The following is a 27,309-nucleotide window of genomic DNA, read 5'->3' as shown; positions in this document are numbered from 1 at the left end:
CGTTGTGTATTTTCTTACTGATTTTTGAAAAGATTTGTTGAAATCGAAGAAAAAAGTAAAAATAATGAAATGAGGTGTGTTTTGTTGGAAACTGAGGTTGAAAAATTGAAGTAAAAACATTTAACATCTCATTAACGCAAATGTAATACTTAAAAAATTTGATAGGCACTAGTTGTCAATACAGAAACTTAACAAGAGAAGCAACTAAAAAAGCGGTGAATGTTGAGAAACAAATTTAAATATGGAATTGACGAAAACGCGGTAACGTTGAGGATTTAGAACTACGAACTTTGTATGAGTTAGTTAATATTACACCAATATAGTCTGTATCAATAACTTCCGAGTATCTCTTGTATCTACACTTAATGTTTATTAACTGGTCGTTTGTCTGGGTGTTCTTTCTCTTTGAACAAATGGGATTTGTTTCAAAGTAGAAAGAACACATGAACCAGTTGTCCTTGCTGTAGGAAACCGCGTTGCGTTGGCCGACGCAAGTGGTTTTGCGGCAAAGTTGTGGTCCACCATCTTTTCGTGTGGACAAATGAAATTTGTTTCAAAGTAAAAAAAATTGAAACCAGCTTTTGCATTTGAAAACTTGATAGCAACTTCTTGCTTAAACAATGTTCTGATATCGAGTTATACGTTCCTTGTAAAAGTTTTTCTGGGTCTGTTAAGAATTTGGGTGATGATGAAGGTTCTGAAAATTGAAGGAAAAGGACTTTGTTATGGTTTGGGGAGAATGTTCTGGAAACTGGAGGAAAAGGACTATGATTCTGTTTTTGCAGCTACACGAGTTGTGTCTCTTTTTCTTTTTATAATTCCTTTCGTTGAGAAAACCGTTGTCCAACTCAGCACACTTTTGAGAAAAGGAATATTCACAATCTGATAACAATAGATGTTGCAAATTTAGGAGATGCCAAGATTAAAGCTTAATGCTAAACCAATTTAGATTTAAACCAACTTACTGTTAATTCACCATCATTCAACTCAACATTCGCGTTGTTGATGATAATACATTAAATTGTGTTGGGAGTTGTCTCCATCCAAAAAACTGATGTCGTTACATCATGTTAGTGAATCCTCGGTCCATGTACATGCCATAGTCACCTGAGACACATCTAGTTGAACTATATTCCGTCCAACATATGACACTTGATAAAAGCGCTTCTCTAGACAATCTGAGATTATGTTCCGTTTTATTACAGTCGTCATGATCAACTTCTGCAGAGTGATCTTCATGACTTGAAGTTGTACCCAAATCTTTGATCTCCTCCATGATTAAATTTCTTCGTTTCCCATGATTATGAAATCTCGTTTCGTGAGGTGGTCTTCTTTCATGTTTCCCAAAATAATTTGAAGGCTCACAAATTTCAATATCATTTTCGTAATTTTCTGAGTATTTGTAACCTTCGTCTGATTCTGAAGACGATAACTCGTTAAATGTATATTTATGTATTAGCCTGCGATTTCTTCTGGAGGGTTCACCTATGGTAGTGTTTTTCCTTTTCCGATTCATACAATATGAAGAGGAAAGTGTAAAACTTAAAAAAATATATATATATAACACTGACAATTAATTTTTCATATAACTAAATAGCTATGGTGATTTCAAGTAATATACCTCTAGTTGAACTATATTCCGTCCAACATATGACACATCATAAAGCAATTCTCTAGACAATTTGGAATTATGTTCCGTTTTATTACAGTCGTCATGATCAACTCCTGCAGAATGATCATCATGACTTGAAGTTTTACCCAAATCTTCGATCTCTTCCAAGATCAAATTTCTTCGTTTCCCATGATTACGAAACCTCGTTTCGTGAGGTGGTCTTCTTTCATGTTTCTGAAAATAATTTGAAGGCTCACGAATTTCAATATCATTTTGGTGATTTTCTGAGTGTTTGTCACCTTCGTCTGTCTGATTCTGAAGACGATAACTCGTTATATGTATTTTTATGTATCAGCCTGCAATTTCTTCTGGAAGGTTCAACGATACGCTATAATACGATATTAAATTAAAAATGTGATGCGATACGCCACGATACGCTATAATACGATACTTAACGATAAAAAATAATAAAGATTTTAAAACTCATTAAAACAAAAATAACCAATAATAAAAACCAATAACAAACCCAAAACACCAAAAACCAAACACAACACACCAAAAAATAAACTTTAAAAATTTAGGGTCTTAATACGCATCATATAAGCCTATACGATTCGTATTAGGTTAGCCGCTAGACAACCCCTGCACCTATCAGTCTGCCATGTCTTTTACTTTATTCAATACGGATCGTATAGGCCTATACGATCCGAAATGAATTGTTAAAGGGTGCCAATTGATAGGCCGGTGGTGTGCTAATAGAAAATCCCATAAATAAGTGCTGTCCTATATGGATTATTGTGTGTGTTGTTTTGTCTTATTGTGCTTATCTTTTAGTCTTTTTTTTAATTATTTTTTTTTGTGGGTAACTTCGATGATGAACAACGATTTTGGATTTTTTTTTTCTTTTGATAGTTACCTATATTTTTGATAAAGGTACTCTGACGAACTCAACAATACCGATTGAACAACATGTACACGTGTCGGGCATTTGAGTTTAATTTTCTTTCGATTACTATAGCAAATACCGGTGTCGTAACAAACCCAACTGATAACGTCTGAATTCTAGTTCTAGTACCGTTACATGCCAAACCGATACCAACCAAATTTCAGCTGTGGGAGATATTAGTTGTTTATATTATATTTATAGCTTCAAATAGGGGTGTTCAAAAGTATCTATATCCGAAAATCCATCCGAAATATCCGATATCCGAATTATCAGAAAAATCGGATATCCGAAATTTCGGATATCTGAATTTTTCGGATTCGGATAGTGATTTTCAAAATTTTCGGATATTTTGGATATCCAAAATATCTGAAAATTTAATTTTCATTTTTTTTCGGATATCCGAATATCCGAAGTATCCGAAGATATCCGAAAACTTATATTCAGATATCCGAAACTATCCAAAATATTCGTTTCCGAATACGAAAAAATAATAAAAAAATAAAAATTAAAAAAAAGTTGGATTTTCGGATATCCGATTCACTATCCGAATCCGTATACGAAATTCAGATATCCGATTTCGGATACGGATTCGGATAGGGAAATCTGGTATCCGAAAATTTCAGATATCCGGTTTTGAACACACCTAGCTTCAAATTGACTATATTCAAAAGTTACTTTTTTGTATGATAAAATAATAATCATCTTATAGAAAGTACTAGGTTATAACCCCGTGTATTACGCGGGTTGAAAAAAATGTAATTTTACATACTAAATAATAAATAATATATCTTTAAAAACCATATTTATTACACGTGTTAGAATTACTTTTGGGTGTTTCTAACCAGTGATTAAACATCACGTTGCGGGTCAACAAAATATATTACCCAAATTAATTTCATGATTCTCAATTGCATAATTGATTCTCAAATGATCCTACACACACCTATGGAAGATTTAAGATTGGAAATATAAATGTTTGGATAAATATTCATGGAAAGTTAGGTGATAAAAATTGGGTTAGGTAAGAAACATGTTTGTAGGTATATGTTTTGTAATAATGTTGTTAATCTTTCTTTTAATTTTATGTTTGGGTATTTATTGATGGTTGGGTTAATCTTTCTTTTAATTTTATGTTTGGGTATTTAAAAACATTTGAAACAGACAAAATCATCTAATAAGCAAGTCAACCATTTTAGATCCACACCATTCGGTTTTTACCATTTAACGATTCGGGTCGATTCGGGTTGAAACTTAAGACTGATCATCTAAGATGAACCGATTGTTTGATCTTTTATCATTAATTTTTTATATGAACTAATGATTTAAAAGATATTTATAAAAATCAGTTTAAACCAAGAAAACATAACCCTTAAATTACCATACATGTAAACTATAGGTTGGCAACTGATTTGGTTTGTGGCTTTCCAGATCTTTTCCGATGTTAACATTAAATTTAGTATGCAAATATTCACTCAAATTAGAGTTAATATTTTTCATCGTAACCATTTAAATTGATGTACTTTTACTTTCTAGACTTATAAAATCTTTATTTTTATAAATATTTAAAACGCAAATATATGTTTTTAGATTTTAATAATTAATATATGATTATAACAATTAATATATTATTATTGGTTATCTTTGTTTTTAGTATTAAAATCTCTTCTATAAATTTTAAATTTTAGATTTAATATTATCAATAATTGACTTTTCATAATAAATAATTAGAAAAATAACTAAGACCTCCTCATAGAGCGCCATGTGTCCCAAAACAGGTTTCTTTTATTATATAGTATAGATTATTTTTTGGATTTCGCTTCCATTCGTATCAAACCCATTCACTTGTCCAGACCCTCTTCACACACAAATAATGATTCAAGTTCTAACACCCATTTTCATCTTCCTAGTTTTATACCTTTTGTGGAATGTTTACAAGAACCAGAAAACTAGAAGAAGCAAAATTAATCTTCCACCGGGAAGCTTCGGATGGCTGTTTCTCGGAGAATCTCTCGCGCTGCTACGTGCACATTGGGATAGAGTTCCAGAAAGATTCGTTGAAGAACGGATCCAGAAACACGGAAGCCCTCTAGTGTTTAAGACGTTGTTACTTGGCGAACGTATGGCGGTTTTGTGTGGTCCTGCTGGTCACAAATTCGTGTTTGGGAACGAAAACAAGCCGGTGGCGGCCTGGTGGCCGTTGCCGATGAGAAAGCTATTTGGCAGGTGCTTGGTAACAATTCGTGGTAATGAAGCAAAGTGGATGAGAAAGATGTTATCGTATCTTGGTCCTGATGCTTTTGCGACTCGCTATGCTGCCACCATGGACGTCGTCACCCGTCGCCATATCGAACTTCATTGGGAAGGTAATTTATCTCCTTTTATTGTAAATGATTAAAATGAATTAGTGGGTAAGCCAGAAGGGTGTGTTTGTAAATAAGATATCGGGGCGTGGGAATAGTGAGAGTAGACATGATGTGTTTGTGAGTGTTTGGACCCCTCTGATAACTTCTGTTTTAATTGTGTCATAAACTTTTGAATGGGAATCAAATTATTAGGTATCAAGCTCATCGATGACCCTCTATCCACTTTTTGTGGATTTTTTTGAAAGGTAAACTTTATTAAACTAACTAACCCGAAAACCGGGCGGCAAAAAGAAAACAACTATATAAATACAAATTGGGATTTCATCTCTCTAGTAGGGACTTATTTATATATAGTCTAATTTACAACATAGTTATGCAATAACATGTTGTACCTTTTGCATTATTGCTTGCTTATCTATGAGTATGAAAGTTGTATAATGTGTATTATTTGTTGTACTTTTCTTTGTCTTTCTATGTGGCTTATGACGTAAGCTTTACATTAGTTTATCTGGCTTCAGTTTCTTCTCAGTCCATCGACATCTTTGCAATCAGGTACAGTTGAGAGAGGAGAGCTTGAGGACGGAGAAAGAACGTCGATGACGGAGGCCGCCGGCTAGGGTTTCGCACCAGTGGCGAAGCTTGACCCGAATGACGGGGGGTCGAAAACGTATATCCCCAAAAATTTCTGTAGAATCGGGGGGTCAAAAACGTGTATACCCAAAAATTTCTATACAAAAACTACATATATAACACTACTAAGCGAAAAGTTCGGGGGGTCGGGCGCCCGTCCCCGCCCCTTCTATACTTCGCCCTGGTTTCGCACAATACAAAACACAAGCAAGCATCATCGTATTCACTATTGGTTTAGCGGTGGTTTAAGTGCCAAAACGGCTCCGGCAGCGGGCGGTTCTATACTAAATTGCCTCCTTTGTTGCATGCAAACTCATAGTAGCCGCCTAACCAACTCGTCATAAGTCGAAACGGTCACCGAAAAGTCATCTCCGTTGTCGGAATCATGCTAACGGCGGTTCTAGCTAGAAGAAGTAATAAAGATGGAAACGATGATGATCTAAAGGAGTTTCAGATCTGAAGTTTCTTTTGTCAGATCTGCGCTTCGGACAAATCAGATGTGCATGACAAGTTGCGACCATAACACATATTAAACCTAGACACAAACTTTTGGGTCTAGCTTATGCATTTAACTAAATCAATGTGACTTAACGACAACCGGCCAAATATAGCTTTAAATCTAGCCCCCGCTGCATTACGGCGGGTTGCAATTCTAGTTGTATTCGAAATAACAACACAGAAAACTAAGTTTCTATGTAGTATATTCATTGACGTAATTCATATATAGCGGGTCCCACAAAGAGAAAAGAAAGAGAGAAAAGTACCTTTCGGGCAGAATAATGGTAGTTTGAGACAAATAATCCGTCGCATTCTTTTGTTTAAAAAATTCCGGATTATGTTATTATCAATCGCTAAAGAGTAAACTACCAAAATGGTCCCTAAGATTTAGTCACTTTTGTCACATTATTTCAAAACTCAAACTTTTTGAATCTGGGTGGGTCCATGTGGTTTCAATTTTCTTGCTATTTTCATCCAAAATTAAAATCTAGTCAGATTTTTCAGTTAACATCTAGCTTTTCTGTCTTTTTCTTCCATGTTAATGAAGGGCAAAATGGTCTTTTAACGTTTTATTATAACAAATTAAAAAAGTCTGACTATGTTGTCCTTCATTAAAATGGAGGAAAAATACTGGATATTAACCGAAAAAATCTGACCAGATTTTAATTTTTGATGAAAATGACAACAAAATTGAAGCCAAAGGGATCCAGATTCAAAAGGTTTAAATTTTGGACTAAATTAACAAAAGTGACCAAACATCAGGGAGCATTTTGTGAGTTTACTCATCGCTAAATATCTATAACTAAAATTCGTTGGTGTTCTATCACTAAAAGTTCATAGGGGATCTGTAGCTAAAATCCGTCGGTGATTTATTAGTAAATTTTCAACACCCACCGAGTTAGTTTTCTGGGGTATATTTAAAAATTTTTATATGTTTAGGCGATTTAGTATTATGAAAAGTCGTTTTAAATGGTTTTTGGTTTTGTAAATGTTTCTAGGTACTTGTTGAGGAAACGAATTCATCAAACTCCACTTTTTTTTCTTGAGTTAAATGCCATTTTAGTCCCTGTGGTTTGGGCCATTTTGCAAGTTTAGTCCAAAGGTTTCATTTTTAACATGTGGGTCCAAAAATGTTTCATAATTGCCATTTTAGTCCACTTGGATAACTTCATCCATTTTTTCTGTTAACGAGAAGGCTAATTCGGTCATTTTGTATGTAATTCTGTTAACTAAAAGTGCAATCCAGACATATAAAATGACCGAATTGGCCTTCTCATTAACAGAAAAAATGGATGAAGTTAACCTAGTGGACTAAAATGGCAACTGTGAAACCTTTTTGGACCCACAGGTTAAAAATGAAACCTTTGGACTAAACTGACAAAATGGCCCAAACCACAGGGACTAAAATGGCATTTAACTCTTTTTTTTTTTTTGCTAATTTTAATATTTTAACTTTTGTAAAAATCTAAATTGTCACTTTTGTTTATTTTTTAAATATTCCGATACATATATTAGAATAGAGATTGAGTTCTTTGAAAGAAAGCAGTTTTGTATATTTACAAGACGAAAAATACTTTATTCTGAAATAACTCGGGGTTTAACAAAATTTGAGTCGACAAAAAAGTAAAAAGATGTGTGCATTTAATGTTAACTAGGTTTTTTGACGTCGCGCGTTGCGACGAAACAAAGCAGATGATAGTATAAAACAAACGTTATTTGAAAATGAAGGGTGCTGTTTAGAAAGCCAAAACGTCATAATCGGTTCGATTCAATTCATCATCATACCGTTTTACAATACCAAATACATACTCTTTTTTAATACAACTTCATTTTAATAAGATTTATACTGGGGTGTTGAGGAAAAAATTAAGTACAACAACATACTTAGGTTTTAAAAAAGCGTTAACGAACACAAATCATTAAAAATGTTAAATTAAATTATAAGGAAACATGATTTAAAAGATAAAAAAATTATTAAAAATAAAAAATTAAATGATAAAGGAAATATTATTTAAAAAAGAAAAAGAAATTGTTAAAAACAAAAATTCTTATATGTATATAATAACAAAAATCGTTATGTTACCAAGACTTGGTATAGCAACCAAAGTGAAAACCAAAAAATAAGTCGTGTTATAGACAATAATATATCGACATGTGTTTATAAAAATGAATATGAGTATCGAATCCAATATTTAAAAGTGGACTATAAATATTTAAAAAATAAATAATTTAAATTATAGAAAATTTAACTTCGTTAAGAGGAGACAATTAAAAAAACATTAAAAACTTAGTAAACCAAAACGAAAATAAAAAGTATTTAATCAAAATAAGAATTAGTCTAAACAAAAAAAGACTTTCATAGTGATTTAGATTATTCATTTCAATAGAATAGGTACAAACCACTAAACCAACTCTACTTTTGTATTAAAGATTGAACTTCATTTTATATAGAGTGAATTACAAGTTTTGTCGTTTATCTTTATACTCAATTTCAGTCGGTGTCCTTTATCTTTATAATTGATGAGTTTTGTACTTAGTGTTTTAAAATCCTACACGTTATGTTCTTTAGGCCTAACCCAGCTAGTTTTTTCAGTTAAATCTGATCATGCGACGTGCACATGAGGGCATATTTGTCTTTTCACCATTATAGGGACGATTATATAAATAATTATATATAAAGAAAACTACCTCCTTCTCACCTCTCTACTACCCACTTACCACCACCATCACCATCTTCCCCACACCACCTGCCGCCATCCACCAACATCAGCATCCACCACACATTACTTAAAACCTCATGTAAAAACCCATATCTGTTTTATTGTCTTTTTCAGTCCCTAAAATCTTAACTTGCAAAGCTGATAAAACTCTAGAACAGGAAGTCTGGACTTTACACATAATCAGATCTTAATACCCATTTCTTATAGAACCCAAAGTTAAGGCTTTAAACATACATTACACACATAATCAGTTCTTAATACCCATTTTGAAACACCCAATTTTCCGACATTTAATAAATAACATAAACTTCATACCAATTTTAGAAAAATTTTGACATGACCCATTCGTAAAGAAGACGATTTCCTTCTTTTCAACATAATCAATCAAAATACATTCTACGACACTTACAAAATATACTAAGATTTAAAACCTTACACATTTCATCAAACACCAAATCAGAGCTATTCAAAACAAAGTTTAAAACTTAAAACTACTACTGTTATCCTAGTTACTAGTTAAACATTTACTACACAAAATGATAATTTGACCCATTCAAAATAAGCAACTTGAATCGGAAGCGCATAGAAGTCGACATTGTGTGTGTGTTCGGTCCGAGCGCGCCGCAATTAAACATGGGATTTACCTATCATTCATAACAACAAAACATTTGTTAGTCGTAATACATAACAATTCGAATCCTTTAATTACCTATCATTATTCAACCCGTTAACATGACATGTTACTTTACTAACATGGACTCATTTATAATGAATCGCTACATACCATACATTTCAACATACTTACATCATTTGACCCGTTATGAACAAGTCAATTCCTAAACATTCCAACAATCATTCTACTTATCATTCCAACCCATTTAGACGGGTCATTTCATATTCACTACAACATCATCTTTTGAACATTTCTCAATATAAGCTCTTTGCATCTAATCAATCATGATCCATAATGGAAATTTACACTAATTCATAGTACCAAATATTATCATTCATAAATCTACTAATAGAGTAAATAAAGTTCTTATGAACTTACCGTGATCTTGAGATGCTTGTGACTTCGAGTGACTTGCGCCTTCTTCTTTCTTCGTGCCTATACGTCATAACTTCATACTTTAGCTTTCATAAACATTACTTCACACAAGTATCTTGATTTAGTCATCATGGCTTACATAATTACACATACATCCATTTTTATTTACATCACCATTAAATCGAGAGTTCATGTCAAATTTCAACTAAATCATTTTTATGCATTTCATCGAACACATGGCGTGCATACTATTTATAAAGCATGAAGTACAAGTAATTATAGCACATCTATCCTATTTCATCAATGGATAAATATGATCTTTCACAATCAATATCATAACCCTAATTCATATAACTTATACTAAAATACCCATCAAAACCACATTCTATAACACAATTTAACATCAACATCACACAATTCATTCCATAATTTTTCTCAACTCTAATTTCCTACAATTTCATGTGGGTTTTGCTCCAAACTATCAATGTAATCAAAATTGCACATAGAACAACTTCCCTATGATCATGTTATGTAGCATTCATGTTAAATCACACATTTAGTCACGGATTACACACAACCCGTTTCATCAAACATCACTAAATCATGAAATTAAACCTACTTGATGTCAAGAATACTTAGATAATCAAAGTTCCTGGCTCATGCATTCGATTAATCCTTGATTTCTCTTTCAATTTAAGGGATTTTTAGGATGTTAGAGTTTTGAGGGGTTGGCTTCTATCACGGCCCCCGACCCGGTTTGACCCGGTCCAGGAGCCGCGGGACAGAAACATGTGGTATTGTTTATTATGGCAGCGGAAATTTTAATAGGATCTTTTTAAAACTTGAAATGCCCGATTATTTTATTTCACAATCCGGGATAAAAACCCCTAAATTACAATATGGGAATTTCACCGAGAAAGTCCGGTTTTACAAAACATGTTTATTTATTTTATTAAGCCACTACTTCAAGCTTGCTAGTGCTCCATGTTTTGGTCAAAAATCAGACGAGGATAATGCAACCAAACTCTTTGTTACGGGGTATGATGCTTGAATTGGTGAACAACAATGAGGATCACTTAGAAGTAAATTGCACAAGAGACACAAAGATTTATACGAGGAAAAAGCCCTTGATCAATGAATGATCTCCGGCATAAAAACCTCGGGTGATGGAAACTACCGATCACCAACTTCCAATTAACCAATAATTGTTTACAACTTTGGATAATAGCGAGCTAGGTACAAGGATCACTATGGTATATCGTGCAGAAATGTGTAAAAATTGCTAAGTGTTTTGCTGTATGCTCAAGAGTGCGGTTGTACGAGTGTGTGTAGCCAAAATTAGCCAAGTGTTTCTAAAGCTAGCTCGCTACCCCTTTTAAAATAGAAGTTAACTAGCCTAACAAACTGTCCGCAATTCGTGCCATGCTCCCACGTTCTCCACAACGTCCATTTTCAGTCAAACACGTGCGAAATAACCGTGGAATATTCCTTAGTAACGTTGCCAAGACCAAGTCCAACTTGTTACTCCTGCAAAACAATACGAAATTCAAAGTAAACAATCGTTAGTATAAGGATCCTTAGGGTGATCCATGATCCTGATCCTGAAGCACTTCTGAGGATCACTATCTGTCACAGAAGTAAGGATTACTAATAGGATAAAAAGTGAGGATCATAGGTCATTAAAAAATCCTGCCCTAACAATTGCCCCCAAAATATAAGGAGTAATTATGTAACATAAACGAGTTGTATTTTGTTGATCTTATCCGCAACTAACTAACGGATATATAGCCGTTAATATCGAACTAGCCGTTACCCTTTTGACGTCACCGAAGTGACATGCCTGCAAGATCATGATTATAAATAAGAGATAGAGACAGGGATCGATTAGCATTTAAATCCAAGAGAACTCCCTTTATATTCGTATTGGAAGATCAACCAGGTAATCCTCTTTCCTTCTTCTTTTCCTTTCTCTTACTCTGTTTTTCTTTCTTTACCACCGTCAAGTATGATGCTCCGAAATTCTCCTGCCAAGGATCTCAAGAAGAACAGCCCTCTGAAGGGTCAAGGGATCATCAAGGATTCTCCCAATGAGAGGTGTTGCTTTACTGACCCTCAAATTGATAAAATCCAGCACTGCTTTCCGGCGAACACCTTCTTCAAACCTTTCGATCCTACTGCTCTGAGTGACTACATCTCTGAGACTTGGGTAGCTTTCCCTGTCACTCCTTTTATGATAGGATACTCATATCCTTTCTCTCAATTCACCCAATCTTTCTTCTCCCTCACCGGGATCTCCTACATCCAAGCTATGCCGATGATCTGGAGGGTTTTATACACCCTTGAAAGGATCATCGAGCAGGAAGGGATTGATCTTGGAATGTCAGAACTGGCTGAGATGTATGATCTCACTACTTTTGGATCCCACCGATACTTGTTCTAACGAAAAGCTGGTGAAGAGCACCCTGTTTTCAAAGCTACCAAAAATGACACGAACTGGAAGCGACGCTTCTTCTTTGTCAGAAGAGACACTATCCCAAACGGGAAGGATCTGCCCAGGGAGTGGTGCACCCATGGTAGGATAGAGGATCCTGAGAAGGATCACCAGATAATCTCCTTTTGTATGTGGATCACTAACACCCTTTTGTTCTTTGTTATGCAGCTGTTACTGTTTCACACCTCAAACTGACTCCTGCTGCCAAAGAGAGACTCGCTGCTTTTGGAAGGCTTGATCCTGCAACAAGAACATTCAACACCAACACCCAGGATTCACAAGAGATATCCTCAGGCTCAGTCACCATGTCAAGTAAGTATCCTGTTTTTGGTATAATTAATAGTTTAAATAAATAGTTACACAAAAATAGGATAAGGATACTTATCTTGTTTTGAACGTGTAGGTGCTGGAAAATCCTCCAAAGCTGCATCTAAGTTCGGTATGGCTGATCTTGACACTATCAAATCCAAGAAGAAGGCCATCGTAAGCCCGAACGTCTCAATCCCCAAGGCACCCAGCAAAGGAAGGGGTGGCAAAAAGAGAAAGAGCTCTGATGTTGAGGACCTACAAGGCCTACCACTGATCCGCCACCAGTTCCTCGAATACTTCAATGAGGTAAGGATCACTGATTCTGCTTACATATCCTGCTCATATATCCTGCTCATTTGAGGATCACCTGACCTTGAACTGCTTTGTCTTCTTTGCAGAAATTTGCTGAGATTGAGGATTACGTGGGGAGCGTCGAGGAGTTGGATAAGAGGATGGCTGACCTCCAACAAATCTCAGTGCTCAAGGATCACAAGATCGCTGATCTTGAAAGGCCCTCCAAGCTGCCAGGACCGAAACAGCCAAACTCCTGATTGACATCGACTACGAGAAGCATGAAATCGTGGAAGGTGCAAAGGTCTCTGCTGCTATCACAATGTACAAAACAAGACTGCAGATGGCCCAGGAAGCCCAGGATCCTGACTTCGACCGAAGCAGCTGGGATGTTTAAGGCTGGAAGGCAAGGCTAGCTGACCTGGAGGATGATGAGGAGGCTGAGGAGATGTTGGCGCTTGAGGCCGGAGGCAGTGGCAAGGATCAAGTGAAGGATGCTGGAGCTGGAGAGGATGAAGGGGCAGCGAAGGTGTAGGCTGCGTGATTGGGCAATGATGGACACTTCTAGACATAGCCGGAGCCCAATTTTTTAGTTTGATGGTAGTTTTTGTTGAACAATTGTCGGTTTGTACTTTGAACAATAGTTTTAGGGTTAAGGATCCAGGATCCTTTAAACAATAGGTAGGATTACAAATGGTGGAGGAATCCTCTGTTTGGGGGGTTGAAGCCATTGTGATCCTGCCGCCTTTTAATTACCTGCATGCTATGACCGCACAAACAATGGACACCCGTTGCCAACCCATGTGGACGGGCCACGTTTTGCTGGTAGAAACGTGGGTTGGCAATTTTGACAACTTTTGATGGTTAATCCTTTGTTAATAAAACAACTATAATCTTTTTTGGCTTATCTTGTGTTGTTATCCTTGTTTGTCTTTTTAATTTTCAATTGTTTTGATGTATACTTGTCTAAATAAGAAATCTTGGATAAATAAGATAAAAAATATTTAGGATATGATCCAGGATCAAATATCCTATAGTTGAAAAATCCCAAAAAGTAATATATTTTAAGGATCACAAGTTTAGTTGTCAAAATACAAGGGTTATTCAAATAAACAATGAACAAAATTAAAATAGTTAAGGATCATACCCGAGGATCCAAGTTAGGATCCTAACCTTTAATACCATAACCAGGATAACTATAAGACAAACCTTAGAGAGAAGTAAGGATCAAGATCCTTGGTTGTTTAACTTCAAAGACCTGAAATAGAACATAACTTGGGACTAAGCCTATATAAGATAAAAGTTAGCAACTGGGGACAAGCTCAATGATAACTGGGGACAAGCCCAAGGATAACTGGGGACAAGCCCAAGGATAACTGGGGATAAGCCCAAGGGTCGTTTGTAAACTGGAGTATGGCCCTAACTGGCGACTATCCAAACTTAGTGGCATGAAAATGCCAAAACCTTAGCTAACGTGAAAATGTTAGAAACCTTAGGAACGGATGTATGGTACGTCTACCATTATACGTAAGATCCTAGGTATAGCCAGTACAATGGAATTATCAGCCCCTAAAGCGAGTACTGGTCCCACTGCCATGAACTATACAAGGATCATCATGCGCTACAGGCGGAACTGGGGTCAAGCCCAAATAACTGGGGTCAAACCCAAGTGACTGGTTGCTTCTGTGGATAACCAACATTTTGCTAAGGATACCTGAACTTTCAAAACTCAGAATCACGTGAGAAGTGGATAAAGGATGCAGGATCCTTATCCTTAGGTGAGAAAGTAAGGGAATGAAATAGTTTGAGATTAGGATGTTACCAAAGTAAGGATCATCGGTACTTTAAGGATCCTTCAAGGATACTTATGATGTAAGGATCATCTGATCTATGAGGATCCTATTCACATGAAATATTTCTTCAAGTGGACAGCATTCCAGGCTCTTGGTAGCAAATCACCTTCCATGGTCAGCAATCGATATGCCCCCTTTCCTGCCTCAGCTTCAATCAAATAAGGGCCTTCCCATTTTGGTGCCAATTTTCCATCAGCAGGATTGGTGGTATTCTGAAATGCTTTCCTTAACACCATATCACCAATTTGAAACTTCCTGATCCTTACATTTTTGTTGTAAGCACCAGCCATTCTTTGTTGATAACTGGCCATCCTTATCCTAGCCAGATCCCTGATTTCTTCAATAGTATCCAGGTCTTGAACCAAGTTCTCATCATTTTCCACAGGATCACGGATACTTGTTCTAGCAGTTAGAACCACCATTTCTGTAGGGATCACTGATTCTGCCCCAAATACCAAAGAGAATGGAGTCTGGCCTGTAGCATTCTTGGGGGTCATCCTATCAGCCCAAAGCACATAAGGTAGTTCTTCTGCCCATTTCCCTTTTTTGGATCAAAGCTTCTTCTTCAAATTTTTGATGATGATCTTGTTGGATGATTCTGCCTGACCATTAGCTTGTGGGTGGACTGGTGTTGATGTTATCATTTTAATCCCCCAACTGTCACAAAAGCTAGTAGTTCTGCCCCCAATAAATTGGGAACCATTGTCACATATAATTTCAGAAGGGATACCAAATCTAGTAATAATATTTCTTTTAATGAAGGATATAACTTCCTTTTCTCTGACTTGGGCAAAAGCTTCAGCCTCTATCCACTTGGAGAAGTAATCAGTCATAACAAGCATGAACACTTTTCCACCAGGTGCCTTAGGGAGCTTACCAACTATATCCATACCCCATCTCATAAATGGCCAAGAGGAGGATATGGGATGCAAAAATTCGGCCGGCTGATGAAGGATATTGCTGTGTCTCTGACAAGGATCACACTTCTTAGCATATTCCACAGCATCTCTTTTCATAGTTGGCCAATAGTATCCTGTCCTCAGGATCCTTGAGAATAATGCCCTGCCCCCAGTGTGGTTTCCACAATCTCCTTCGTGGAAGTCTTTTAAAACTTCTTGGATTTCAGGATCCTCAATGCATCTTAAATATGATCCTGCAAGAGATCGCTTATACAATACATTATTTAAAATTGTGAATTGAGATACCTTAATTTTGAAAGCTCTAGGGTTTTATCCTATAGGAATCTCTCCATGTTGTAAGTATCTCATGATTGGCGGGATCCATGATCCTGATCCCGAATGAGATCGAGTATCCTCACTAGGGATAATTGTAGAATCCTCTCCTATTTCCATGGCCACATGATCCTCGATGGCAGGAGCCAGGATATGGATAATGGGGATACTTATATCCTCCGGGATCTTCAAAGATGATCCTAGATTAGCCAATGCATCAGCTTCTGTATTTTCTTCCCTTGGTACCTGTGTCAAACTAAAGGAAACAAAAGAGAGTGCCAATTCTTTGAGTATCTCCAAATATTTGGTTAGCTTTTCACCTTTAACAACATAGGATCCATTAAAGTGATTAGTGATTAACAATGAATCTACATGTACCTCAAGATACCTGATCCCTATATGCTTAGCAATTTGCAAACCAGCTATCAAGGCTTCATACTCAGCCTCATTGTTAGTGGTTTGGAACTCACAAGCTATAGAGTGGGGTATTATGTCCCCCTGTGGCGATTTTAGTAGTATTCCAAGCCCTGTTCCTTTGACATTTGAGGATCCATCAGTATAGAGTATCCAAGGATCCTTGGTCTCCTCTAGCTGCTGGACTTCTAACTCAACTTCCTTTTGCAAATCACTACTGAAATTAGCTACAAAGTCAGCTAATGCTTGGGATTTAATGGTTGTCCTAGGCTCATATTTTATATCATATGCACTAAGCTTCACTGCCCACTTAGCCATCCTTCCTGACATTTCAGGTTTCCTGAGGACATTCTTAATTGGAAAATTAGTTTTAACAATAATAACATGAGTTTCAAAATAATGTCTTAATTTAGTGGATGCCATAATTAAAGCGAGGATAAGCTTTTCTAGGTGTGAATGTTAGGGCTGGATTTTTATAATACATGATCCTTACATGTGATCCTAACCAGTGATCCTTGTTTCTTTGGCAGATAGTGATCCTTAGCAGAGTTCCAGGATCAGGATCACGGACCATCATAGGATCCTCATGCTAACAGTTGCTTTCATTAACTTTAATGTTGTTTTGCAGGAATGACTAGCAGGATCCGCTCTTAGCATCACAATCAAGGGACGCGTCTTTACAATTTTGGCACACGCTCAATCAGAGATGAACGTTGCAAAGGATATGGAAACTTGGCATGATTTAAGGGCGACAATTTAGGCTAGATTTACTTTTATTTCTAAAGGGGTAATGAGCTGATTATTAGTCTTTTTACCTAAAATAGGCCACCTACACTTGTATATATAATACTCTTCCCCATTCGGAAGACACACAACACAATTCTCACACGCTTAGACACACATTACGATAGTGATCCTTGTACTCAGCTCATTATCATCCGAAGTTGTAACCATATTTTGATATATTGAAGTTGGTGATCGGTAGTTGCCATCACCCGAGGTTTTTTATGCCGGAGATCATACATTGATCAAGGGCTTTTTCCTCGTATAAATCATTGCGTCTTTGCATATTTCATACTGAAGTGATCCTTTACTTTTTTCAATAAACCAAGCATCATTCCCCATTTACTTAGAGTTTGGTTGCATTATCCTTGTGTGATTTTTAACCAAAACAGTTTGGCGCCCACCGTGGGGCAATTGGTGCTTCATTCATAAGAAAACTTTCTGTTCGAAATCATTTCAAAGAGTTACATGGCTTCATCATTGAAGAATACATCCACAGCAATGTCGGCAGTCAATTCATCTACTGGCATTCCACCTTTGCCTCCACCACCAGCTGGATCTCAGAAAAATGCTGAGAAGAGACCAACTTCTATCTCCTCTAAACCATCATCTTCTGCTCTAACTTCTTCTGTTCCCAGTACTAGTGATATATTTACTTTGATTTTGCAGATGAGGAACCGTATGCAGCAGCAGGATGATGAAACTAATGACAGGATCCTCAGAGAAATCGGAGATCTCAAAAGGCAAAAGAAAACGGCAGAGGATCATTCCCCACTAATGCCCAAATCTTTGAATTTTGATACTCCAATGATTACTTCTCAGCCAGCAGAGGTCCCAGACATACAATATATGGGTGGATCAAGAGTAGTGCATTTCAGCCCAGCAACAATGACACAGGCATCAGGATCATATTTCCAACCGGCGGGATCCTACGCCCAGCATTTGGGATCCTTCATGAGCTTAGGACCCTCCTTTGTCCCAGGATCATCCCAGGTTCAAGGATCCTCCTTCGTTCCAGGATCATCCCAGGTTCAAGGATCCTCCTCTGTTCCAGGATCGTCCTAGGTTCAAGGATCCTCCTTTGTTCCAGGATCATCCCAGGTTCAAGGATCCTCCTTCGTTCCAGGATCGTCTCAAATACCAGGATCCTTCCAGATGCCAGGATCCCTAAAGAATTTGCAAACAGGAAGCCTAGATGTCCATCAAGGAGATTTTATTCCAATGCAGACCATTGCTTCCACTGGTCCATCCATTATCCCAGAATCCCAGCAATATGGATTCACACCCAATGTTCCTAACTTGAACTCGATGGTAGGTAACACCTTAAATAATTATCTTACCACTAACCATGGATTCGTGCAGGATACAGGTATCAATCATGCTATGGCCAGGGAGTTACAGAAGCTGAAGGATATGATCTCAAGTGTTCCAGGGGTAGTCAAGCCTATCCCGGAGATTGCAGATGGAAGCCATAAGGTATCTCGTTTTGCACCACCAATTTGTGATGCAGAGGTACCCAAAAGGTTCCATATCCCTACTATGAAGCTGTATGATGGTACAACGGATCCTGAGGAGCACATAGCACAATACAGGGAGAGGATGGAGATCAATCCAATCCCAGAGAAGTTAAAGGAAGCATGCCTATGTAAAGGATTTGGATCCACCCTTACTGGATCAGCTCTTAAATGGCTGCTAAGTCTCCCGCCTTACTCTATCACTTCATTTGCTAATTTAGTTAACTTATTCAATAACCAATTCTCTTGTAGTAAAAAATTTGAAAGATTAACTAGTGATTTATATAGGATAACTCAAAGTCATAATGAATCATTAAGGGATTATATAACTAAATTCAGTAAAGAATCCTTGGACATTCCCAACTTGGATATGGCCACGGCTGTTGAGGCCTTCAAAATGGGACTGCTTAAGGATTCATTGTTCTATGATGATCTTGTTATGACACCATGCAGGAACCTAGATGAAGTAAGAACTCGGGCACTCAGGTTCATCCGGCTAGAGGATGACAAGAGGATCCAGGAGAGGCAAGTAGGATCCTCAAAACAGGAAAAACAAGGATCCTCTTTCAAGAACAATAAGTTCAAATCCTACCTTAGAAATGACAACCAGAACGTGCATGCTGTTGACTAGGAAGAGGATGATGAGGATTATCCTCCGATTTCTGAATATTGTTTTTCTGTTGACAATCATGAACTAATCCTTGCAATGCAGAATCTAGGAGAAAAAGCCAGATGGCCCAGAAAGAATGACAAACCATCCGGGACTAAAGACAAGTCAAAGTGGTGTGCATACCACGAGGATTTCGGGCATCTAACTAAAGAATGCATAGCATTAAGAAAAGAAATTGGATATCTGTTAAGCAAGGGGCATCTAAAAGAATTGTTGGGAAGAAAAAAGCAAAGGACTCAGGATCCTGAAAGGATCCCCGAAAAGGCTCCAGCCCCTCCGGTGAATGCACAAGTGATCAACTTTATTTCCGGAGGATCAGATATTTGTGGTACATCCTTCTCGGCAGCCAAAAGGCATGCAAAGGAAGCAAAAATGGATAATGGAGAAAGACCTATTCGAACATCAAGTGTCTCGGAAGGAAAGACGATAACGTTTGATGAGGATGATCGCATTAACATCCAGGATCCTCATCATGATAGTTTAGTTATTACTCTCTTTATTTCTAACCATTTTGTCCGCAAGATCCTTATCGACGGAGGAAGCTCAGTAAACATTATCCAGCTTGATGTTCTAATGAAAATGGGTATCCCAGAATCAGACATCACACCAAGATCCTCCGTGCTTGTGGGATTCAGTGGAGAAACGAAGAAAACTCTGGGGGACATCAAACTCCCAATCTACGTGGAAGGATTACATAATTATCAAAAATTTTGTGTTATTGACTGTTTATCTTGTTGCAATGTTATCCTTGGCAGGCCCTGGATACATGATATGAAAGCAGTCCCATCCACCTACCATCAATGTGTGAAACTCCCTAGCCCATGGGGGATAATCAAGATCGACAGTGATCAGCAGGAGGCTAAGGATTGTTATACCTCATCCATGAAGCCAACCTCGAAGCCAAAGGAACAATAGCAATTACAGATTCCTCCAAGGAATGTCTTGGAGGCAAGGGAACAAGATGTGGACGAAATCCTCTTGGATCCTAGTGATCCTGAATCAAAAATCTATATCGGACCAGGGATCCTTGGCAAGATGAAAGAAGACATAATATCCTTCCTCAAAAGAAGAAAATCTACCTTTGCATGGAAACATGAAGATATGACAGGTATCTAAGGATATTATCACTCATAAACTTGGCATTGACAGGTCTATCAAACCAATCCATCAAAAAAGGAGGAAGTTTGCACCAGAAAGGAATGCCATTATCCAAGAAGAAGTAGAGAGACTACTTCGAGCAGGTATGATCAGAGAGGTAAAATATCCAAAATGGTTAGCCAATGTGGTTGTTTCCAAAAGAAAAACGGAAAGTGGAGGGTATGTGTCGATTTCACTGATCTGAATAAGGCATGTCCCAAGGATCCTTTCCCACTACCCCACATTGACTCCATGGTGGATGCAACGGCGGGGCATGAACTGTTGACCTTTATGGATGCATCATCTGGATTCCAACAAATTCAGATGGAACCATCTGACCAAGAGGATACAGCCCTTTATGACCCCAACCGGTTTATATTGTTATATTGCCATGCCCTTTGGACTAAGAAATGCAGGTGCAACATATCAAAGGCTGGTGAATATGATGTTCAAAGATCAAATAGGACAAACTATGGAAGTATACATAGATGATATGGTAGTCAAGTCAAAGAAAGCTGAGGATCACCTAAGGGACTTGGAGGAAGCATTTGATATCCTTGATAATTATAACATGAAGCTTAATCCTTCAAAATGCCACTTTGGTGTTAAAGCAGGTAAATTTCTAGGATATATGGTAACTCAGAGGGGCATCGAAGCAAGCCCGGAGCAAATTAAAGCACTAGTGAATATCAAGTCCCCTGCCAATGCTAAGGATGTGCAAAGGCTAACAGGCAGGATAGCAGCTCTAAACAGGTTCATATCAAAATCCTCAGAAAGATGTAAAGAATTTTACGATATCTTAAGGAAAAACAAGAAGTTTGAATGGACTGAAAAACACGAGAATGCTTTACAAGCCCTTAAAGAATATATGTCCTCAGCACCAGCATTAATGAAACCTGGAAAAGGAGATGTGTTATCCTTATACCTGGCGGTATCCTCAACCGCTGTAAGTGCTGTCCTTGTTAAGGATCACGAAGGTACACAACATCCTATTTACTATGTAAGTAAGAGTTTACTTGATGCAGAATCCAGGTACTCACACCTTGAGAAACTTATTCTCGCATTAATTATGGCATCAACTAAGTTAAGACATTATTTTGAAACCCACACTATTGTTGTTAGAACTAATTTTCCAATCAAGAATGTCCTCAGGAAACCAGAGATGTCCGGAAGAATGGCAAAGTGGGCAGTAAAGCTTAGTGCCCATGATATAAGATATGAGCCTAGAACAGCCATTAAATCCCAAGCACTAGCTGACTTTGTGGCTGATTTCAGTAGTGATCTACAAAAGGAAGCAGAATTGGAAGTCCAGCAGCTGGATGAGACCAAGGATCCTTGGATACTACACACTGATGGATCCTCAAATGTCAAGGGCACAGGGCTCGGGATACTACTAAAATCGCCACAGAGGGACATAATACCCCACTCCATAGCCTGTGAGTTCCAAGCAACCAACAATGAGGCTGAATATGAAGCCTTAATTGCTGGTTTACAAATTGCTAAGGATATGGGGGTCAGATACCTTAAAGTATACGTAGACTCATTACTAATCACTAATCACTTTAATGGATCCTATGCTGTTAAAGGAGAAAAACTAACCAAATATTTAGAGATAGTCAAAGAATTGGCACTCTCTTTTGTTTCCTTCAGTTTAACACAGGTACCAAGGGAGGAAAATACAGAAGCTGATGCATTGGCCAATCTAGGATCATCCTTGAAGATCCCAGAGGATATAAGTATCCCCATCATCCATATCCTAGCTCCTGCTATTGAAAATCAGGTGGCCATCGAAATAGAAGAGGATACTGCAATGATCCCTAGTGAAGAAACTCAATCTTATTCAGGATCATGGATCTCACCAATCATGAGATACTTACAACACGGGGAGATTCCTATGGGAGAAAATCCTAGAGCTTTCAGGATTAAGGTATCTCAATTCACAATCTTAAATAATGTATTATATAAACGATCTCTTGCAGGACCATATTTAAGATGTATCGAGGATCCTGAAATTCAAGAAGTGTTGAGAGACTTCCATGAAGGAGATTGTGGAAACCATACTGGGGGCAGGGCACTGTTCTCAAGGATCCTTAGAACAGGATACTACTGGCCAACTATGAAAAGGGATGCTGTAGAATATGCTAAGAAATGTGATCCTTGTCAAAGACACAGCAATATCCTTCATCAGCCAGCTGAATTTTTGCATCCAATACCATCCTCTTGGCCATTCATGAGATGGGGGATGGATATAGTTGGCAAGCTCCCTAAAGCACCTGGTGGAAAAGTATTTATGCTTGCCATGACCGACTACTTCTCCAAGTGGATAGAAGCTGAAGCTTTTGCTCAAGTCAGAGAAAAGGAAGTTATATCCTTTATTAAGAGAAACATTATAACCAGATTTGGCATTCCCTCTGAAATTGTATGTAATAATGGTTCCCAATTCATTGGGAGCAGAACCACTAACTTTTGTGACAGTTGGGGAATTAAGATGATAACATCACCACCAGTCCATCCACAAGCCAATGGTCAAGCAGAATCATCCAACAAGATCATCATCAACAATTTGAAGAAGAAGCTAGGATCCAAGAAGGGGAAATGGGCAGAGGAATTGCCTTATGTGCTATGGGCTGATAGAACAACTCCCAAGAATGCCACTGGTCAAACACCCTTCTCTTTAGTATTTGGGGCAGAAGCAGTGATCCCAACAGAAATGGTGGTTCCAACTGCTAGAACAAGTACTCGTGATCCTGAAGAGAATGCTGCAATCTTAGCTCAAGACTTGGATACTATTGAGGAAATCAGGGATTTGGCTAGGATAAGGATGGCAAGCTACCAACAAAGAATGGCTGGTGCTTACAATAAAAATGTCAGGATAAGGAAGTTCCAAGTCGGGGATATGGTGTTGAGAAAAGCATTCCAAAACACTATCAATCCTGCTGACAGAAAATTAGCACCAAAATGGGAAGGCCCTTACTTGATTGAAGCTGAAGCAGGAAAAGGGGCATATAGATTGCTAACCATGGAAGGAAATTTGTTACCTAGAGCCTGGAATGCTGTTCACCTAAAGAAATATTTCATGTGAACAGGATCCTCCAAGCATATGATCCTTACATTGGAAGCATCCTCGAAGGATCCCGGCGACATCAGTGATCCTTTACTCTGGTAAAATCCTTATCTCAAAACTTTTCCATTTTCTTATTTTTACCTAAGGATAAGGATCATGTATCCTTCATCCTTCTCTCACGAGAATTTGAGTTATGATAGTCCAGGTGTCTTCAGCATATCGTTAAAGATCTTCAAAAGCACCACAGATCCTTGGGTTCAACCCCAGTTATCCTTGGGCTTGTCCCCAGTTTTCGCCAGTAGCGCACGATGATCCTGGTATAGTTCACGTCTTTGGGACCAGTACCCACTTTCGGGGTTGACAACCTCATCGTACTGGCTATACCTAGGATCCTACGTATAATGGTAGACGTACCATACATCCGCTCCTAAGGTTTCTAACGTTTTCACGTTAGCTAAGGTTTTGACATTTTCATGTCACCAAGCTTGGATAGTCGCCAGTAAGGGCCATACTCCAGTTTACATACGATCCTTGGGCTTGTCCCCAGTTATCCTTTGGGCTTGTCCCCAGTGATCCTTTGGGCTTGTCCCCAGTTATCCTTCGGGCATGTCCCCAGCTACTAATTTATCCTTTACATTGGCTTAGTCCCAAGTTATGTTCCATTTTTCAGGTTTTCGAAGTTAAACAAATAAGGATCCTTAATCCTTATTATCTATTAAAATCTCATCTACGGTTATCTTGATCAAAGGTTAGGATCCTAGCTTGGATCCTCAGGTATGATCCTTGACTATTTTGATTACACTCATTATTCTGAACAACCCTTGCACTTTGACAGCTAAACCTATGATCCTTGAAATAAACTACCTTGAAAATTTTCAATGATAGGATATTTGATCTAGGATCATATCCTAAATTTATGAAACATGATTTGCTCAACTTCTGTTGTTCTAACAAATATATTTCCAAAGTAATTGGACAACAAGAGGATAAATAAAGGATAACGAAACAAGGTAAGCCAGAAAGATTGAAGTTATTTTATTAACAAAGGATCTTAAACCCTTTCAAAAAAGTTGTCAAAATTGCCAACCCACGTTTCTACCAGCAAAACGTGGCCCGTCCACATGGGTTGGCAAAGGGTGTCCATTGTCTATGCGGTCATAGCAGGTGCAGGTAATTAAAAGCGGCAGGATCACAAAGGCTTCATCCCCCAAACAGAGGATCCCTCCACCATTTGCGATCCTACCTATTGTTCAAAGGATCCATGATCCTTAACCCTAAAAACTATTGTTTAAGTTACAGACCATAAGTTGTTTCAAAACATCAACAACCACAAAAACCACTACCAAACTTAAAAAATTGGGCTCCGGCCTAGTCTCGAAATATCCATCATCGCCCAATCCTGCAGCTCAAACCTTTGCTGCTCCATCTCCACCCTGATCCTTGCCAGCCTCACCACCTTCCAGCATTGGGATCTCCTCAGCTTCGTCCTCCAGCTCTGCCAATCTTGCCTTCCAACCCTCCACGTCCCATGAGCTTTTATCAAAGGCAGGATCCTGAGCCTCCGCAGCCATCTGCAGTTGTATCTTATACATAGCTATTACGGCAGAAACCTTGGCATCCTGGGTGATCTCCTGCTTCTCACCATCCATGTTGACCAGCATTTGAGCAGCTTCATCCTTTGTAGCCCGGAGTTCCTTCTCAAGATCAGCTATCTTGAGATCCTTCAACACGCCCATTTGTTGGAGGTCGGCGATTTGGCGATCCTGATCCTTGACGTGGCCAAGGTAGGTTTCTATTTCAGCAAGTTTCTGCAGAAAGGGAAAAAGGTAAGTTTAGGACCAAGTGATCCTCAAAGAAGCGGGATATACAGGTAGGATATTAAAGCAGGATATTCAAGCAGGATAACCAACAGGGGCAATGATCCTTACTTCATTAACATAATCAAGAAACTACTGGCGGAGCAGGGGAAATCCTTGAAGATCCTCAGAAGCCTTTCTCTTTTTTCCCTTACCCCTAATAGGAGCTTTAGGGGCTGAAGCAGAGGGACTAGCAGCAAGGGTCTTCTTCCTTGTGGACTTGACATTGGCAAGCTCGTCAATACTAAACTTGGAGGCAGACTTGACAGATTTCCCAGCGCCTACACAATCAAAACAAGATAAGTACCCTAACTAATTTAAAATCTTACATAGAACTGCTTTTTGAATAAAGATACTTACTTGACATAGTGGCAGATGCGGAGGATACTTCCTGTGAATCCTGGGTAGCAACTTGAAAACTTCTGGTCTCAGGATCAAGCTTTTTGAAGGCTAGAACTCTCTCTCTTGCAGCAGGAGTTAACTTGAGATGAGCAATAGATATGGCTGCACAAAAAACAGAATATTAGTAATCCTCGCCTTAAGTAACAAGTCTGATAGTGATCCTTCCACGATCCTCTATCCTACCATGAGTAGCCCACTCCTTGGGCAGATCCTCCCCATTAGGGATGGTATCCCTCCTAACAAAGAAGAATCGCCGCTTCCAGTTCGTATCATTTTTGGTAACCCTAAGAACAGGGTGATCCTCCCCAGCTTTCCGTTTCAACAAATATCGACAGGATCCAAACGTTGTGAGATCATACATCTCAGCCAGCTCCGCCATTCCTAAATCAATCCCTTCTTGCTCAATGATCCTTTCCAGGGTATACAAAACCCTCCAGATCATTGGCATGGCTTGAATATAAGACATGCCGGTCAGAGAAAAGAAAGATTGGGTGAAAGTTGGAAAAGGATATGAATATCCTATGGTGAACGGAGTTACAGGAAAGGCCACCCATGTGTCAGAGATAAAATCGCTTAAAGCGGTGGAAGTGAATGACTTGAAGATAGCATCCGCCGGAAAACAGTGACGGATCCTATCGACGTGAGCATCGGTGAAGCAGCATCTCTCAGTAGGAGAGTCTTTAATGATCCCTTGGCTTTTCGGGGGGCTGCTCTTCTTGTGATCCTTGTGAGGGGAATGTCGGAGCAACATACTAACACAAGAATGTAAACAGAGGAGCAGAACAACAGAGTAAAAGAAGGAAGAAAGAAAAGAGGAGAATACCTGATCGATCTTCGGACGAGATTATAAAGGGAGTATATCTTGAATTTAAATGCAAATTGATCCTAACTCTATCTCCTATTTATAATCATGATCTGCAGGGTTGTCACTTCAATGACGTAAGGGTTGCAACGGCTAGTCCGATTATAACGGCTAGTTATCCGAGTCGCCCGTTGCAGATAAGATCAAAGCAAAATATAACTCGTTAATTTACAATAAACTCCTTATATTTTGGGGGCAATTGTTAGGGCTGGATTTTTATAATACATGATCCTTACATGTGATCCTAACCAGTGATCCTTGTTTCTTTGGCAGATAGTGATCCTCAGCAGAGTTCCAGGATCAGGATCACGGACCATCATAGGATCCTCATGCTAACAGTTGCTTTCATTAACTTTAATGTTGTTTTGCAGGAATGACTAGCAGGATCCGCTCTTAGCATCACAATCAAGGGACGCGTCTTTACAATTTTGGCACACGCTCAATCAGAGATGAACGTTGCAAAGGATATGGAAACTTGGCATGATTTAAGGGCGACAATTTAGGCTAGATTTACTTTTATTTCTAAAGGGGTAATGAGCTGCTTATTAGTCTTTTTACCTAAAATAGGCCACCTACACTTGTATATATAATACTCTTCCCCATTCGGAAGACAC

The 27,309-nt window shown here is 38.3% G+C and overlaps 1 protein-coding gene across 1 annotated transcript; it reads left to right on the top strand.

Annotated features, from left to right (window-relative positions):
- The first annotated feature begins 4,428 nt into the window (after positions 1 to 4,428).
- On the top strand, positions 4,429 to 13,168 carry LOC110906944 (beta-amyrin 28-monooxygenase). Its single transcript, XM_022151998.1, has 3 exons — positions 4,429 to 4,921; positions 12,712 to 12,791; positions 13,016 to 13,168. The coding sequence occupies exons 1-3, from the start codon at positions 4,429 to 4,431 to the stop codon at positions 13,166 to 13,168; spliced, it is 726 nt and encodes a 241-aa protein (XP_022007690.1).
- Positions 13,169 to 27,309: the final 14,141 nt, after the last annotated feature.

This window comes from Helianthus annuus, chromosome 14, assembly GCF_002127325.2.
Source record: "Helianthus annuus cultivar XRQ/B chromosome 14, HanXRQr2.0-SUNRISE, whole genome shotgun sequence".
Lineage (NCBI taxonomy): Eukaryota > Viridiplantae > Streptophyta > Magnoliopsida > Asterales > Asteraceae > Helianthus > Helianthus annuus.
The sequence above is the reverse complement of the archived record's forward strand: the minus strand, read 5'-3'. Positions and strand labels throughout refer to the sequence as shown.

Coding starts and splice junctions, on each gene's coding strand:
- LOC110906944 (XM_022151998.1), top strand. CDS start 4,429: ATGATTCAAGTTCTAACACCCATTTTCATCTTCCTAGTTTTATACCTT. Junction 4,922..12,711: donor TATCGAACTTCATTGGGAAG/GTAATTTATCTC, acceptor TTGAACGTGTAG/GTGCTGGAAAATCCTCCAAA. Junction 12,792..13,015: donor AATCCAAGAAGAAGGCCATC/GTAAGCCCGAAC, acceptor TCTTCTTTGCAG/AAATTTGCTGAGATTGAGGA.